This window comes from Manis pentadactyla, chromosome 2 (genome assembly GCF_030020395.1).
Source record: "Manis pentadactyla isolate mManPen7 chromosome 2, mManPen7.hap1, whole genome shotgun sequence".
NCBI classification, from domain to species: domain Eukaryota; kingdom Metazoa; phylum Chordata; class Mammalia; order Pholidota; family Manidae; genus Manis; species Manis pentadactyla.
The window spans coordinates 102,153,640-102,172,394 of NC_080020.1; the positions used below are offsets into that span (position 1 = coordinate 102,153,640).

Consider the following 18,755-nt stretch of genomic DNA (forward strand, 5'->3'; position numbering starts at 1 on the left):
CTAGCTCACCAGGACCAGTGGGAATCCTGGCTGTACGAATATTCACTTTATCCACATCTTCTTTATGTCCAGGGATAAACTTGGGCTTCAGGTCATCCTCGACCTCCTTTTGGTTTTGGGAATCTGGAACTTTTGCCACTTTTAAGGAAAGGCAGCCCTGTTTCTGGTCTTGCCCTGTATTCAGACATCAGTCATTTCTACTCCCAAATTGCTCACAGGTGAGAGATGGGGCTGGCTCCCTTCTTGAACACCTTTAAGAACGAAGACTTATCCTGGGCTTTCCACCAAGGGTTCTGGACTTAGCCTCTCCCTACACCTACCACTGCCTCAGATCAATTTTTTATTTCTTAAGGTATGGGTTTTCCATTTTTATGAAGATTTCTACTTCACTGACTCCCCTTTAGTAAGATTTTTCAGGGTTTTATTTTCCTCAGCACTTTCTCTTAATGAGTATTAGGAAAGTGGGTATTAGGAGCTTTCTAGGGCCACATAGTGCTACTTTAAGAGAGCTTTGCTCTTCATCACTAACAACCTTTCTGTGGTCTGTTTCTGTATTGCTGTTTTTAACCTATTGTGCATATCTTAGATTTTATAGAAAGGAAATTTTGATATCTGGATTTCCTCTGAAATTGGAAGATTGTATATTGGTTTTAGAATATAGTCAATAAAGAGCACATTGGCAAAAAGCTGTTATATTTACAGTACATTCCACTTTTAAAATGATTTGGAATTGGAATAAATAACCACAGCAGGGAAGGCTTCTCTTGACTCATTTTCTTCAATAAACTAACAAATACATATAGTTTGTGCTTGGTTTTACATTTTTATTCAAAATGACCAATGAATAAAATTACACAAGAAAGTATTATTTTGTAAATAATTTCATTCAATCATAAAACCAAATCAACAATATTATGTACACCTACAAGGTGTAAGGCATTCTGCAAGGCTGTTTATTAGTAGCATGCTATATCTACTCTATGTCTTTACAAGTCATTTGTATAGAAAAGTGCTTGAAATTCTGGGTTATCTGTTAAATGAGTTATTGAATATGTTGAACCAGTCTTTCAAAATATAACAACTGTATCTATTTTTTAATGAGAAATTCAAATATCACCAAAAATATGTTAAAGATATTAGTCAAATGTCTACAGATCTCACACCACACAGTTCAAACTTCCTCAGAATTATTTTCACTTTTACCAAATTCTGCTACACTTAATAATAAAAGAGTACATGTGGGCTGAGACTTGAAAAAATCTATTTCCTCTATTTTTTAACACAACTTAAGAGGATAAGTCTCAACTTGCTTAAATAAAGTCACTGAAACTAAGTAGCACTTCATGAAGAGTTTCTGATAATGAGCCAAAACATATGGCCAGATAATAGCTGAAAATGATGGCAGGAAATATTTGAGCAGCAGGTAAGTCTTCACTGGCTCCCCTTTCATGCCTGCTTGTACTCAGGCTCCCCAGAATGGCTCAGAGCAGATGCGGAATCATATCTTCAAAAGTGTGTGATGGGTGGCTTCCACTGAAAGTGGGATAAAATCCAAACTGGCTCTCAGGACCTCTCACAAGCCACGTGTTCAGATTCCCTTTAATTTCTTCAGAATCATCTTCCCAGGGTCTCTCCATTTTCTTGTATTTCAGCCACACCAGCCTCTCTTCCACTGTTCAAACGTGCTGAGTCCTTGTCTACCTCTGGGTTGCCTCTGCCCAGAAGGCTCTTCCCCCAGCATCTCCCAAGGCTGTCTCCTCTCATCCTTCAGGGCTCAGCTCAGGTCAGGTGATGTCATTCCCCATAGCCCTAACAAACACCCACCCTGCACTCCCCGGCCTTATTTCCTTCTTAGCATTCATCACAAACTGTTCTTATTTGTTTTCTTACATATAGTCTGTCTTCCTAACTATAATGTAAGCTCCATGAGGCAAGGATCTTATTTTCATAGTTCATGGATGTATCCTTGGTAAATAACAATAAGCACTCAATAAATACTTAAGAGAATAAACAAATCAAAAAGTCACGCAACACAGAAATTCACAAAGAGGAGAGCAAAATTAGTTTTTAAATCTTCCACACTTCCACTACCCACATATGGTAAGTATTACTCCATCCCTGTTCTGTGGGCATTAATGTTCCATAGATATAATTTTTTAAATGCAATTAAATTATATACTATTTTCCTTTTTAAAGTTTATTTTTACTTAAATTTAGTAACAGGAAAATGACTGAAGTAAAACTGAAGGGATTACAGATCATTGGTTTATTATTTATTCACTATAGTTGCCCCTGAAAGAGCCTTCTAAAATTAAGAAACAAGATTATGAAAATTATTAAGAGACTTTAATCAATGTTTTATAACTACATGTTCCCGTTTTGGGCAGTTTCTATTATCTTTTTAATATTGTGATGTCACATTTTACTCCATAACCATTACCCCATATTAATGTCTGTTTTATATTTAAATGGATTAAAATCTCACCTCCAGTTTTTTTGTTTTTACCACTAATTTCTTAATTACTGAGTTTTTTAGTTTGATTACTCTCTTGATTGATCAGATATTTGCCCAAGGAGATCTTTTAAGAAGCGTTCTTGGGTATATTTTTAGCTTTTGCAAGCTAAGGAGTGTCAGGCTTTGGTCTTTATTGACACCAGCTCAGCTGTAAGTAACATTTTAGGTATTTTGTTCTCAGCCCTTTTTAGATACTGCAAACCACCATCCTCTGGCATTAAATGTCACAGAGAACTCTAAGGCCATTGTCATCATTCCCATTTTTCTGCCTGGGTATGAATATAATTCTTTATTCTAGATATTTAGCAACTTTATTGTAATATATGTTGGTTTTAATCAGTTCTTTTCCATTTTTCCTGCCTGGTATCTCCATCCTTATTGCCACTCCTTCTTGCAAGGGGTCATGTCCACCTTGCTCTTCTGTGATCTACTACTTTCCCTACTGTGATCTACTACACAGAAGGCCAACTCCTTGCCCTTCTGTGATCTCATCATATTGTTTTATATCCCCCTGACTTGTCACAGACTAGTGAAATTCCCTTATTCCTCCCATCGCTGTGCCATTTGCTGGTACCCAGTTCCAGCAGATTTAGGTCAAGCATCTCATCCATGAAGACTTCCTAGAGTACACTCCTCAGGTGACCAGCCACTTTTCCTTGTTCACCCCCATGAAATGTAACTTGCAACCCTAGTATTATATTTGGCATACTGAATGGCCGTTAATGGCTTATGTTTCAATCCAGACTGTGGGCTCCAAGGAGAGGGGCACCTAGCTTATATCCACAAAACTACTTAATTTAAAACAGAGTTCTTGTTGGTAAAAAGTTGGAAACTGGATGGGTAGTATGTGGATAAATTACTGTGCAGCTAAAACAGGAAGAGTGTAAATCCGATATAGTTTCAATGCTCTAAATTGAATGCTCTTTCTTTAAGAGACACTATCTTATACCGGTAGGTTAAGTGTCAAGAGAAGCTGACAGGTGAGGGAGTTGGGAAAGCCAGATTTCCATAACGCAGGTGTCAAGTGTCTGGTAGAGTACGATGAGTGCTCTCTCACATCTTTGCCTCTCGTTTAAGAAGACAGGCACGCATGGCCAGCCCTTCTCCCTCTCAGTGATACCTACAGCTCGAGCTGGCCACCGGGACCCACCTGCTAGTGAAAGCTCAGCTTTTCGCCCAGCTGTCTGCAGCGGGAACCCGGAGCGGAGACCAGAGGGGTTGAGCTAGTTCTGCACATGCCCCGTAAGGGCGGAAGGAGCCGTCCGGTTGCGCCTGCGCTGTAGGTCGACCTGGCGCCTCCGCTTTCGTGACCAGGAAATCGCCTAGAGATGCCGGCGGGATGGTCCCGAGATGCCAGGTGAGTGTGGGGACCCCTCGCGTATGTGTCTGTCTCCTCCTCTTTCCTCCACAGACCCGGCGCTGCCCAGCTAGACGCGCGGTGCAGCCACCTGACTGTGCGGCGACCGTCACAGCTGCGCAGACCCCTCCGGGCTTGGCTGCGGCCGCCTCAGGGAAGGTTCTGTTTGCTTCATGAACTCTTGGCCTCCTAGGTGACGGTGCCGAAGACGGCTGATTTCTGAAGTCACCTTCGACCTTTCCCCTTCTCTCAGATTATTCGTTTTGATGAAAACAGATTTTCAATTTAAAAAGAAATGCACCTAACCAAGAATTCCTGTGAAGAACTGTTCTTCATATGTGCATTTGCAAATCCTTGATTATTTGCAAACTTCTGATTATTAGAGAATTATTTGCATACAGAGTGATAGGTGGGTTATTTGGTCGGATCCCTTAAATAGCAGGTTAACTGGAAAGGTTTGTGCCAATTAAGTACCGGTTTATCCGGTATTTTAAAAACATCCGCTTTTATTAATGTCAGGGTTTGTGTGTTGCATAACTTAATCCTCGCAGCTGGGTTCAGTGCAATGTAGACTGGAATCAAAGGTCATATGACAGCCACGAAAGGCGTGTCTTTCGTTTATGCGGTCATTTATTTTGGGTAATTAATCTCGGTCTCAGACGTTTGTTCACTGCTTAAGTGTTTATAAAAGGTGCTATAATTTTATGTCGATTAATGGTGTGGTTTCTAAAAAAATACTGTTAGGATTCTAGTTGTGGTACACTTAACATTCGTAAAACTCAAAAGCATCTGGAAATTAGTCCTAATTGTGCTTAAAACATAAAAATTTTTGACTTGTAGATACACTGAAAATTTTATGGGTGACTTAATTATTTTTATCTTATAAAATTTGTCTTTGATCAAAGTAATACATTTAGAAAACAAGGAAGTCAGCCTGGACAGTCATAAAAGGACATAAGTTATTAAAAGCATTTTCTCTCCTTTTCAGGTTCAAGTGTTGTATTTTGCAAAAAGTGCTGAAATAGCAGGAATTCGCTCCGAGACCATTTCTGTGCCACAAGAAATAAAAGCGTTGCATCTTTGGAATGAGATAGAAACGCGACATCCTGGGTAGTTAAAAATAGAATGCATATGATTAGCACTTTTAATATTTTTAAAATGTGTAAATGAGTAACTGCTGAAAGTAAAAAGCAGTTAGTTTTGAATTGCCATGCTTACTGTCAAAAAATTGTGTTTTTCTGGAACTATTCCAGAAAACTTAAAAATACACAATTCCTTAAAGAATTTTAAAGATACTTGAAAAATACAGTGAGCTGGGATACTCCCAAAAGAACATGACTATATTTGCTTTTATAATTTACAAAATACTGAAATGTAGATTCCGCATTTTTATAACATTAAATGAAATAGTTTCAAATTCTGTTAAAAATATGTGCTGTAAATTTTTATGTCCACCCCTTCTTTAGAGAACTTAAAACAGAAATTTCTAAAATTAAAAGAACAAATCTTAGCTGCCGTTGAATAAGTTTTTGCAATAAAAGATTTTTTTTCTGATTCTTAAAAATCTGTAATTTTACTGCTTTTGTTCCTAACTCAAGTCCTTTTTGGAACAAAGTGGCTTATTTGAAGTTGTTCAAGGACTATTAATAGTGTCATGTCTGTACAGATTTTTAACTTTGGAAGTCCTGCTGTTATGTAACAGATACTACACTATGTATGTTCTAAAGGAAAAGTACTCCTCTTTGACTTCATATCTACTAAGTTGCTCTTAAAAGTCCCTGATAATAAATGAAATATTGTGGGGCTTCTGTCTTATTTACCTGTAACCTTTTACCTGCTGGGAGACACCTGGTCTTCTGGGTACTTCTGAGGTACACTTAGACTACAAGGTTCCTAGGAGAGGGATGGCATGTACTGATTAGGAAAATTTTCTTTCTTTCTTTTTTGACTTGAATGTTGAAATCTAAATATTTTCCTCAGTCTAGTTTTGGTTTTAGTCTGGGTTTGGGTTTTTTGTTTTTTGTTTTTTTTGTCTTCAGGACATATGAGGTCCAATAAAGATGTGTTAGCAGTTCACTGTGTTCTCTTTGGTAAATAAGTACATTCTTCAGTGAATGTGTCCTTTCTCTGCAGAACATGAATTAGTTTGTATTAATTAGTAGCTTTGCAGATGATGTTTTATAAGGTAATATTTATGTAATTTTTTAATTGCAGCTGAAGAGACTTGAGGACTAACAACATTGTTACTTCTAATTATACTTTTTCCTCTTCAGATTGGCTGATATTAGAAATCAAGTGATATTTGCTGTTCGTCAAGAATATGTCGAGCTTGGAGATCAACTCCTCCAGCTTCAGTCAGGAGATGAAATTGCCATTATCCCTCCCATTAGTGGTGGGTAGTGCTTTTGAGCCACCTGGGTATGTGAGTTAATTTTTCTTAACCAGTCTTGTGGAGAACTTGTATACTCTGTAAGTTGTTGCACCAACTTTTTCGTAAAGCAGCAACTCCTTATTAGTGCAGACAGACTTAGAAATGCCTGTCATCTCTGCATCTATTCTTTTGTAAGCAATTTAATGTCAGTGTGATGTGTTCATTCTATTCACTTAACATGGTTTATTGAGATTTTATTATGTGTCAAGCACAGTTCTGGATGCTGGTGTATCAATATACCTATTTTGCAGGATGAAAACTGAAATTCAGAGAAGTTAAAAAAACTTGTCTATGATCATATAGCGAATAAGTGACAGCCAACATTTGAACTCAGATTATTGGAATCTCTGTTTACTTTTCTACAGATATGCTTATTAATACTAGGTAATAGCTTTCCTGGGCACAGAGAAATGTAGAAATATTGCATAACCTGTGCCTAAAAAGAAAAAGAAAACAGGTTTATTATTACAACTGTGTTGCAGGGGACTCTGGGACCCATGTCATCTCTCCAAACAATGTCTCTATCTGAGCAGGGTGATGTGTAAGAATATTTCTCAGTATAGTCTGGAGAGAAATACAGAATGAGGCTTAACTTATTGTCAACTGAAGAACAAATAATGTAGAAATTAACAATCCATAATTAAAAACTCTTGTTAAGTTAGGACTGAAAGAAAACTTTCTTAATTTGGTAGGGTTTTTCCCCAAAATCAAAAGTAAGAAAGGATCAAGTCAAGGATGTCTTTATTTTTTGCAGCCAGTCTCCCCCTCTCTTGGTGGGCAGTGCTCTAAAAAGTGGAGAATAAATGCTTGTGAAGCAAATTGTCAAGCATTCCCAGATTAGATCTTTCTTTGTCCTACTACTTGCATGTAACAGAAGAATTCCTTGTTAGATATGTATCTCAATTTTATTTGGAAATTTTGGTCACTGTATCACCACCATTTTAGAAAAATGCTGTTTTTCATTGTTTGGAATTTATTCAGAAAACAAAGGGTTGCATTAAAGGTGTGTGTGTGTGAGTGAGGATTAGAGCTGTTCTTTGGGAAGATTTGGAAGATGACTCAACATCGTGTTTGACTAACCTTTGATTACACACATTATTTGAGTGTGTTTGATAGGAGTTGTGACATGTAGTTTTACAATCTGTGTCCTTATAGAATTAAGTTGTGGGAACTTGGTATACTTTGAAATTCATAATGTTTGAGGTAACCTACGTCTTACTGTAAGAAAAAGAGGTGGAGGGGGGCATGTCCAGGAGGTTGAAACATCCAATGTCCAGTGGCTTATGGATAATTGTTTTTTCCTTCTCAGTAGCAGGAAGGAGGTTGGGAAAAGAATATTGGACTTAGTGAGAGTCCTTGGTTGCAATCACCTTGAGTGAGTCCTTACCTCCTTTGAGCCTTTTTTCTCACATCTTTCAATGTGGATGAGACCCCACAGGATTTCTGATTATATCCAGACTCCTTGTGGCCTGCCAGGGTCTGAACTACCTGCCCAACCTCAACCCTGCTTCCTCCTGGTAGGTTCTGGTGGGTTCTGGAGCACAATATGCTCTTTCCTGTTCCAGAGCCTTTGCGTTTGCCAGTCCCTCTGTCCCTGCCTGGGGGCCTGTCTTCATATTTCTTAATAGGACTGCCTTCTTATCTTTCAGGTCTCAACTCTAACTATTACTTCTTGAGAGAGGCTTTCTACGATCCTCCTAACTTAAGTGACACCATCCCTAGCCCCCTGGCACTGTCCCAGAACCCTGTTTATCCACAAGTCACCCTATTTGTAATCCCTGCTATCGCTTTGTTTCCACCATTCCCATGTAAGTGCCCTGAGGGCTGAAACCAGATCCCTTGTTTCCTGGCCTATGTCTAGTGCATGAGGATAGTCTCTGGCCCTTAGCGAGTATGTAATAAACGCTTGAATGAAATGAGAAATTCATGGCAAAGGACTTCGTACAACGTCTGTTGCATAGACTTGCAGTTCACTTCCCTATTTCCTCAGTTACTTAATTGGTCGTGAAAGGAACCCAGAACCTGAGGAGTCACCATCACTTCTGCTCTCCCTCTCTCCTTTTTGGATAAAAAGAAAATGCCTGTCCTAGGTGTGGTGCTTGGAAATGTAGTGGTTAGAGGTGATGAGCGTGTGGATGAAAGTGCCACTGTCTGAACTATACCATGATAGGAGATAAGAGTAGCAATTCCAGAATTTGGAATAAATTGATTACATTTTAAGTGATCTATGTTAATGGTGAATTCCTTTTTACATCATGCTTGATTCATTAGGATATTTATAAACATACTGAGTTTCACTAAAATTTCACACTTACTTATTTTAATTAGATGAAATCATGCCTCCTAACACATTTAATGTAGAAGAAATATAAATTGAAATACAGTCCATAAATGGGGTATTTTGCCTTTAATACTGGTGTTAAGGTTTTTTTTTAAATTTATTGAAGTATACTTGATATACAACATTACATTCGTTTTAGAGGTAAAATATAGTGACTTGATAATTATCTACATTATTAAATGCTTGCCTTAAGTGTAATTTACCATCCGTCAATGTACAAAGAGATTACAATGTTACTCTCTTTCCTATGTTATGCTTTCATCTCTCTGATTAATTCACTTATAATTGGAATTCTACACTTCTTTGTCCTCTTCACCTATCTTCACCCCCAGCCATCCACCTCCCCTATGGCAACCACCAGTCTTCTGTGTCTCCAGGGCCCTATTTCTGTTTTGTTTGGTCTGTTTGTTAGATACCACATACAAGTGAAATTATATGGTATTTGTCTTTCTCTGCCTGGCCTGTTCCACTCAGCGTAATACCCTCTAGGTCCATCCATGTTGTCACAAATGGCAAGATTTTATTCTTTTTTATGGCTGAGTAATATTCCATTGTATATATGTACCTCGTCTTCTTTATCCATTTAATAACTATTGATGGATGCTTAGGTTGCTCCATATCTTGACTATTGTAAATAATGCCACAAATAAACATAGGAGTACATGTATCTCTTCATATCAGGGATTTTGTTTTCTTCAGGTAAATTCCTAGAAGTGGAATCACTGGGTCCTGTGGTATTTCTATTTTTTTAGTCTTTTGAGAAACCTCCATACTGCTTTCCATAGTGGCTACACCAATTTACATTCCCACCAAAAATGTATGAGTTCCCTTTTTTCTACATTCTCACAAACCCTTGTTATTTCCTGAATTTTGGACAGTAGCCATTCTGACTAGCATGAGATGATATCTCATTGTGGTTTTGATTTGTATTTCCCTGATGATTAGTGATGTTAAGCATCCTTTCATGTATTTGTTGGCCTTCTATGTATCTTCTTTGGAAAAATATTTATTCTGGTCCTCTGGTCCTCTGTCCATTTTTTAATTGGATTAGTTGAATTTTTAGTGTTGAGTATTTGGGATGTTAACCCCTTGTCACATGTATCATTTGCAAATATCTTCTCCCACTCAGTAGGTTGGCTTTTCATTTTGCTGACAGTTGTCCTTGCTATGCATAAGCTTTCAAAGCATTTGATGTAGTCCCATTTGTATATTTTTGCTTTTGTTTCCCTTGCCTGGGGAGACATGCCTAGAAAAAAATGAACTAATACCAGTGTTCAAGAGTGTACTGCCTATGTTTTATTCTAGGGGTTTTATGGTTTTAGTTCAGATTTATTCCTATGTAAGATGTAAGATAGTGATACTATTTCATTCTTTTGCATGTAGCTGTCCAGTTTTCGTAACACTATTTATTGAAGAAGCTATTGTGTTTCTTGGCTCTCTGTTCTGTTCCATTGATCTGTGTGTCTGTTTGGTGCCGGTGCCATACTATTTTTATTGCTCTAGCTTTGTGGTATTGTTTGCACTTAGGGAATATGATACTTCCAGTTTTGTTCTCCTGTCTCAATATTGCTTTGACCCTTTGGGGTTTTTTGTGGTTCCATACACATTTTAGGATTACTTACTCTAAATAATGAAAATGTTCATGATTTTTACTAAACAGCAAAAAATGCCCTTGGTATTTTGATAGGGATTATATTGATTCTGTAGATTGCTTTGGGTGGTATGGACATTTTAACAATACTAATTCTTCATATACATGTGCATGGAATATCTTTCCATTTATTTGTGTTTTCTTCACTTTCTTTGATCAATGACTTATAGTTTTCAGAGTACAGGTCTTTTACCTCCTTGGTTAGATTCATCCTAGGTATTTTATTATTATTGACACAATTGTAAATGGGATTTTAAAAAATTTCTCTTTCTACTAATTTGTTATTTGTATATGGAAACACAAGAGATTTTGGTATATTAACTTTTGTGTCTTGCAACTTTACTGAATTCATTTATTCATTCTAATAGCTTTTTGGTGGCATCTTTAGGGTCTTCTGTACATGTATGATGTCATCCACCAACAGTGACAGTTTTACTTTTTACCTACCAATTTGAATGCCTTTTATTTCTTGTCTGATTCCATGGCTAGGCCTTCCAGTACTAAGTTGAATAAAAGTGGTGAGAGTGGGCATCCTTGTCTTGTCTCTGATCTTAGGGGAAAATTGTTTAGCTTTACGCCATAGAATATGATACTAGTGGTGGGTTTGTTGAATATGGTCTTCATGATGTTGAGTTATGTTCCCTCTGTACCCACTTTGTTGAGAGTTTTTATGATGTTTTGTCAAATGCATTTTCAGCATCTATTGAGAGGACCATATGGTTTTTATCCTTCCTTTTGTTAATGTGTATCATATTGATTGCTTTGTGAATATTGAACCATCCTTGCATAGGGATGGACTAAATCCCACTTGGTAATGGTAAATTATCCTTTTGATGTATTTTTGAACTTGGTTTGCAGATAGTCTCTTGAGAATTTTTGCATGTTCATTGGGATATTAGTCTGTAATTTTATTGCAGTGTCATTGTCTAGCTTTGGTACTAAGGTAATGCTGGCTTTGTAGAATGAGTTTGGAAGCACACCTTCTATCCTATATTTTTGGAATCATTTAAGAAGAATAGTTATTGGCTCTTCTTTAAATGTTTGGTAGAGTTTACCTGTGAAGCCATCTGGTTCTGGACCTTTGTTGGGACAGATGGGTTACTAGTGGTGGGTTTGTTGTATATGGTCTTCATTATGACCCACTGATTACTGATTCAATTTTGTTACTGTAATTGGTCTGTTCAGATTTCTTTGTTCTGTGTTGGAAAATTGTATGTTTCTAGGAATTTATCCATTACTTCTAGGTTGTCCAATTTGTTGGAGTATAATTTGTAGAATTCTGCCCTTTTAATTTCTGTGGTGTTGGTTTGGGGAAGTTTGTAGCTATTATTTCTTAAAATAAATTTTCTGCCCCTTTCTCCCTTCTTCTGGGACCCTTATTATACAAATGTTTAGTCTGAAGTTGTTGCAGATATCTTAGAATCTTCTCATTTTTAAAAATTCTTTTAACTTTTCTGTTGCTCAACTTGGTTGCTTTCCACTACCCTGTCTTCTAGATCACTGATCCGTGTTTCTGCATCCTCTAGTCTGCTGTTGACACCCTCTGTTGTATTTTTCATTTCAGTAATTGTATTCTTCAGCTGTGGCTGGTTCTTTTTTGTATTTGCTATATCTTTGTTAAAGTCTTCTCTGAGTTAGTACATTCTTCTCTGCAGTCCAGTGATTGTCTCTATACTTTAAATTCTTTTTGTACTTTTTTTTTCAAAATTTTTATTAAGGTATTATTGATATACACTCTTATGAAGGTTTCACATGAAAAAACAATGTGATTACTACATTTACCTATATTATCAAGTCCCCACCCATACCCCAATGCAGTCACTGTCCATCAGTGTAGTAAGATGCCACAGATTCACTGTTTGCCTTCTCTGTGCTACAGTGTTTTCCCTGTGACCCCCCACACCATGTGTACTAAACATAATATCTCTCAATCCCCTTCTCCCTCCCTCTCCCCCACCCTCCCCCACCCCTCCCTTTGGTAACCACTAGTCCCTTCTTGGAGTCTGTGAATCTGCTGCTCTCTTGGTCCTTCAGTTTTGCTTCATTGTTATACTCCACAAATGAGGGAAATCATTTGGCATTTGTCTTTCTCTGCCTGGCTTATTTCACTGAGCATAATATCCTCCAGCTCCATTCATGTTGTTGCAAATGGTAAGATTTGCTTTCTTCTTATGGCTGAATAGTATTCCATTGTGCATATGTACCACCTCTTCTTTATCCATTCATCTACTGGTGGACACTTAGGTTGCTTCCATATCTTGGCTATTGTAAATAGTACTGTGATAAACATAGGGGTGCATATGTCTTTTTTAATCTGATAAGTTGTATTCTTTGGGTAAATTCCAAGGAGTGGGATTCCCGGGTCAAATGATATTTCTATTTTTAGTTTTTTGAGGAACCTCCATACTGCTTTCCACAATTGTTGAACTAGCTTACATTCCCACCAGCAGTGTAGGAGAGTTCCCCATCCTCACCAGCATTTGTTGTTCTTAGTCTTTTCAATGCTGGCCATCCTAACTGGTGTGAGGCAATATCTCATTGTGGTTTTAATTTGCATTTCCCTGATGATTATTTATATGGACCATCTTTTCATGTACCTATTGGCCATCTGAATTTCTTCTTTGGAGAATTGTCTGTTCATATCCTCCACCCATTTGTTAATGGAGTTATTTGCTTTCTGGATGTTGGGGCGTGTGAGTTCTTTATATATTTTGGATGTTAATTGTCGGATATGTCATTTACAAATATATTCTTCCATACTGTAGAATCCCTTTTTGTTCTGTTGATGGTGTCCTTTGCCATACAGAAACTTTTTAGTTTGATGTAGTCCCATGTGTTCATTTTTGCTTTTGTTTCCCTTGCTTTAGGAGATGCATTCAGGAAGAAGTTGCTCATGTTTATATTCAGGAGATTTTTGCCTGTGTTGTCTTCTAAGAGTTTTATGGTTTTAAGACTTACATTCAGGTCTTTGATCCATTTCGAGTTTACTTTTGTGTATGGGGTTAAACAATAATCCAGTTTCATTCTCTTGCATGTAGCTGTCCAGTTTTGCCAACACCAGTTGCTGAAGAGACTGTAATTTCCCTATGATATGTCCATGGGACTTTGAATTCTTTATCAGGTAGATTGCTTATCTGTTTCACTTAGCAAATTTTCTGATATTTTCTTCTTTTGTTTGGAACATAATCCTTTTGCCTTCTCACTTTATCTGGTTATCTGTGTTTGTTTAAGCATATTGGATCAGCTATGTCTCCTGGTTGACAGCTGTAGCCTTATGTAGTAAGCATCCCATGGTGCCCAGAAATGCAAAACCCCCTGTTCACTAGAGCCAGGCACTCCAGGGGTGTCCCCTCTGTGGACTGTGTGCACCCTCCTGTTTTGGCTGAGCCAGGACTACTATGGGCATGCTGATGGATGGAGTCAGCCCTCAGCCTGTCTGCCAAGAATGGCTGATGCAACTACCACTGGGCTGGGCATGTTGGGTGGGGCAGTCTGCAGGGGAATGCTGAGCAGAGCAAGTGGCACTGGTAGAGTAGATGGAGAATTTTAGAACTGACTCTTGCAAGTGTCTGGCCAACTAGGCTGAGGGAGGGCTGGAAAAATAGTGTCCTCCAGCCCTTCCTCCCCCAGAGGGAGCTCCTGCATACTCCCACCTCTCCAGCACACTTCCCAAAGTTAATAAATCTTTCAAACTACCTTCTCTGTTGGGTCTCAGACCAGTTGACACAGCATGCTGGTCCTCCATGAGTGGACTTGACCTCCCACAGCCCTCCAGCTCACCCTGGAATTAAGCCTCACTGATTTTTAAAGCCAGATGCTATGGGGGGCTCATCTTCCCAGGGCAGATCCCCAGGGCCAGGTGTGCTGGCTTTCTGGGACTTTATCTCCTCCCCCATCCATTGCTCACTCCCTTCTGCAAATCCATTGGGGTGACTTGGATCCTGGTCTGCGGGGGCCCTGTTCCTTCACTCTTCTTGGTGTGGCCTTCTCTGTTGTTAGCTGTAGAAGGTCTGTTTGGCCACTGTTCATGTAGTTTTCAGAATTAGTTGTATTAGATGTAGTTGCTCCCTCAGTGTGTATGAGAGAGGATTATCAGTGACCTCCTCTTCCACCATCTTCCCAGATTTCTAATGTTAATGTTTATTAATATCTAACTTCTAGGAAATATATGAATGAAGTTGAAGAGAAATCTATAGATATAATAAAATTCACTGCTGACAAACTCTCAGTCAATGAAGTCTCACAGTTGGTGATTTCTCCACTCTGTGGTGCAATATCCCTATTTGTAGGTGAGTTGTAATTTTTACAGCATCTACTTACCACACAAGATGATAGAAATTAGCAAGTGTTTCCCATGTTCAGTGTTAATAGGGGAATTTTAAGATACTGAACAGTAAGCCAAGATTACCCCTGGTAGTGGGTAGAAATTATTTTAGTTCTTGTGTTGTTTTAGTCATCTTCAAATTAACCTGTTCAAGGCACAAGAAAAATAGAATAAAAGTCATTATTAGCAGGGAGAATTCTGTATATTCCAAATCTTGAGGGGGAAAAATGGTCATGATAGTTTAATGATAACTTAGGAACATGTTTCCCTTTTATGTATGAAATGCTGTTAGGAAAGGAATGTATCCTGGTTTGTCATATGAGTATTTTCAGTAAACTTGCCTAATCGGTGTCATTGTATTTTCTTATCTTGATGATAATTATCTTTCGTTTTCCTAATCAAGTTTTCATATGTAGAAAAAATTTCAAAGTACTTTTTAGACAAAGTGGTATGCTTTGTCTATTTAAAAATAACCCTTTTGTATCTACTAATGTTCCATTTCTATTGTAAGGAGAAATCTTTTAATTACCTTCTCTCTCTTTTTTTTTTAGGGACTACAAGAAATAACTTTGAAGGGAAAAAAGTCATAAGCTTAGAATATGAAGCATATCTACCAATGGCAGAAAATGAAGTCAGGAAAATTTGTAGTGATATTAGGCAGAAATGGCCAGTCAAACACATAGCAGTGTTCCACAGACTTGGGTAGGATTTCCTTTAGCAATTTGAAAATAAAGTATTGAGTTGACCCTTGAATAATGGGAGTTATGGGTACTTATTTTCTACCCCACCCAGTAGAAGATCTGTGTATGACTTTGGACTACCCCAAAATTTAACTACTATTAGTTTGTTGTTGAGAAGCCTTACTGATAACACAAATAGTAGATTAACACACATTATGTGTTACATGTATTGTATGTTGTATTTTTACAATAAAGCAAGTTAGAGAAAAGAGAATGTTTTTTTAAATTGTTGCAGATCTCCAAAAATTTTTCCAATATTTTTATTGAAAAAAATCTGGGTATAAGTGGACCCATGCAGTTGAAACTTGTGGAGTTCAAGGGTCAACTAAACTTGTTTTCCACCAATTCTATATTCTAATACTAAGTCTGGTTCTGGAGTTTTTCATAGGCATCCTGTATTACTGTGCGAGGAAGGTTTGTATATTGTTCTGGCAGACTATGGAAGTGTTTCTCCAGGGCCTTTAAGGCTGCTTTTTAACACCGTAACATTTGAAGAGTGCTTGATGCTGGAACAAAGTTCAAATGTGTCAAGACTCTTAGTCCCTAAGCAGAACAGCCTTTTGCTGAAGTCTTTAAGGCCTTTTAAGAATTGTTCTGTAGTCTGGACTCTGCTTATATGGCAGTCTGTTGAGATATTTTTTTTAATGTAAATGCCTTTGAAGTTCATTAAATTTGCTTGCCTTTTTGTACCATGAAGAGTGGAATCCCAGGCTTTAAAACCAGCAATTGAGACATTTATCAAATTCTATGAAGTTATTATTTTGCTTTAATATTTAGTAATGACTATAATTTTACTAATAATGTTATCAATCCATTACTTAATATTTATTGCTACTTAATATTTAAATTCTACCTTATACTCATCATGAGATAACATTGTATCTCCAGGCATTACATGGAGATACACCTCATTTATTCAAATCAGAAATTTCTTGAATCACTGAAAGGTCCTTTTCTTCTTGGTGCCTATCAAACAGATTTAGTGGATAGATGCTAACTATTACCCACAGCCTTGATGCAACTGGGATGAATTACTAAATTGGATGTTAGGGTAAAACAGAACTTGATGTTTAGTTGTAAGACTGCTTCTCTGAATTATTTTTTATGTGTCTAGTAGATTTAACATGTAGATTCAGAGGAGATGGTAATTTTTTTTTCATTTTGTTTAAAGCTTAGTTCCAGTGTCAGAAGCAAGCATTATCATTGCTATATCCTCAGCTCACAGGACCGCATCCCTTGAAGCTGTGAGCTATGCCATTGAGACTTTAAAAGCCAAGGTACCCATATGGAAAAAGGTAAGTTAAAAGATCTAATTTTTTCATGTGAATATGATATTTTGCAGCAATTTTTAAAGAAAGGGAATAAGAGAACATATAGATTTGTATTTGTGGGTCTTCTCTGACTTTAAGAAAACAAGAATCTTGTTTTCTTTATCTGTGAAATAGGGTGTTTATATAATGTCACTTTTCCAAAGTTTGTGAAGCATGAAAAATATATGCCCCAAAGAGTACATAGTACAAAGTAGCTTCAACAAGTTAATGACAGTTAGAATTTCTAGTCTGGACTGTCCAGTGGTTCATTTATGAAGTCATTTCCCTTTGGTTAGAATTCCCCTGAATTAGAGGGTCTTTCTTTTGGAGAGAGGGAATAATGCATGACTATTTAGGCAATAGCTAAAATAGAGATTCCTCAAGGCAAAAAAGCCTTCTAGAACTCCTTTTTAGGAAAAGAAAAAGGTGGGTATTGCCTCCTTGGAGAAAATACACCATGAGTGGATTTTAAAACATAAAAAAGAATTCTAGCTTATTTTCTGTCAATATGTCAAACCAGTCAATAAAGGCGAATATTTCTCTGGTTAAAGGAGCATTCCGAAGGGATCAAAAAAACCTGACTCCTTCATTTCCGCACTGGTGCAGTGACGTCAGCAGTGGGATTGTCCTGAAGCCTCAGACCTGTAATTATCACCAGGTGCCTGGAATTGCCCACAGCACTGGGGATGATAGATAACAAAGCTGAGAGATACATTAACTGCTCAGTATATTGGAAACCAGAGCAGAGGACCAGAGGGCAGGTCTTTCCTAGGACCTACTGCCTTAGTCAGTGATAGAGATGAGCAATTGGACTGTGAATCAGGGCCTGTCAAACTCAGTGACCGTATTTTCTGAATAACAATTGAAACCTATTGTTTATAAGGGGATATTTGGGATTAGAGGATAAGGTATGTGAAAGGAAACTGCCTCAGTGAAGCTCAGGTATATGGTTGCTTTGTTATGAACAAGGCTGCCACAATTTTGATAGACCAAGAGCAGATTCCTGAAGAGGGAGAGGAAGACCATCCTGAAATGAGGTGTGATGTTGAGCAGTAGGTAGCTTTCCAAGGAGGACATGTGGGCAGTGAGCTGACAGAAAGCGGATGAGAGAGTAGGCCCCCCAAACAAGGGAGCAGGTGAGAGTTGGGGGACACTCTTGTTTTTATACTTCGAGGACTGGCTGAGCTTTCCATTTCCTTCACTGTAGAGGGTGGGAGGGTAATCCAGGTGTTCAGAGGAGAACTGAACTTGGATTCCTATCCCTCGGAAATAGAATCTGTCTAGAGAGTGAGAAAAGAGTGATAAGTGATCATATTTTCTCAATAAAACTGAAACCCATTGTTATAAGGGGATACTTTGGGATTAGCATCCCCTTATAATAATAATATTAGTATTACTTATTTGCCTCCCTTCCCAAAATGATCTTAATTCTGGTCTGGTTGTAGACCCACCTGTGCTTTGAGATCATCTGTGATACAGTCAAGAGGTGGGCAGGCAGGCAGGGCACATACTGACCGAGCAGTCGTCACCGGGGTGTGGCTCAGGCTGACTTAACTTCTACAGGTAGCCACTTAATTTCACAGCTGATGGAAATGTCCCTTCCGCCCTTGGAAAAGAATACTTAGAAATGTTGAAGTAGTAGATGTGTTTGGGAAGAAAAAATTTAAAACTAAAGACCCTCCATCTTCCCTGCATAACCTTGCCCAGGCTCTGTGCTGTTACAGTCCCAAATGAAATTAATTGTTTATTACCTTCTGTAGTTGTACCTTGCCTTGTTAAGGCATCTTGTCTATCATTTCTCCTACTAGATTGGGAGTCCTTCAGTGCAGGGAATGTGTTTATTCATTTTCTACTCTCAATGCCTCATACAAATGTTTGTTCAGTTGTTGAAAGAGGAGATTTAAATAGATGTGATACTCATTTGCCCGAACTATTCAAATGTATTTGCATTTATTAAGAGGTTTTGTTTTGAGTAACAGTTATGGTTCTCTTTTCAGGAAATGTATGAAGAATCATCATCATCCTGGAAAAGAAACAAAGAATGCTTTTGGGCAACTGATGATTAAATCACACATTTTTTAGAGTA

At 37.9% G+C, this 18,755-nt stretch overlaps 1 protein-coding gene and 1 long non-coding RNA gene across 4 annotated transcripts in view; one reads left to right on the forward strand and one right to left on the reverse strand.

Moving 5' to 3' along the window:
- The window catches only part of LOC118919943 (uncharacterized), a 171,214-nt gene extending 167,385 nt beyond the window's left edge, over positions 1-3,829 (reverse strand). For both annotated transcript variants that reach the window (XR_005027725.2, XR_005027726.2), the window contains exon 1: positions 3,666-3,829. This is a non-coding gene — a long non-coding RNA (uncharacterized LOC118919943). The remainder of the gene's footprint in view (positions 1-3,665) is intronic.
- A 21-nt stretch (positions 3,830-3,850) lies between these two features.
- MOCS2 (molybdenum cofactor synthesis 2) lies at positions 3,851-18,755 on the forward strand. Of its 2 annotated transcripts, XM_036900383.2 has the most exons (7): positions 3,851-3,872; positions 4,861-4,982; positions 6,146-6,290; positions 14,457-14,584; positions 15,171-15,321; positions 16,531-16,654; positions 18,667-18,755. In XM_036900383.2, the coding sequence occupies exons 3-7, from the start codon at positions 6,193-6,195 to the stop codon at positions 18,733-18,735; spliced, it is 570 nt and encodes a 189-aa protein (XP_036756278.2). In that variant the 5' UTR covers positions 3,851-3,872; positions 4,861-4,982; positions 6,146-6,192; the 3' UTR covers positions 18,736-18,755. The 2 variants fall into 2 exon arrangements, with proteins under 2 accessions (XP_036756278.2, XP_036756279.1); XM_036900384.2 differs by lacking the exons at positions 3,851-3,872; positions 4,861-4,982; positions 6,146-6,290 and adding an exon at positions 7,665-7,820.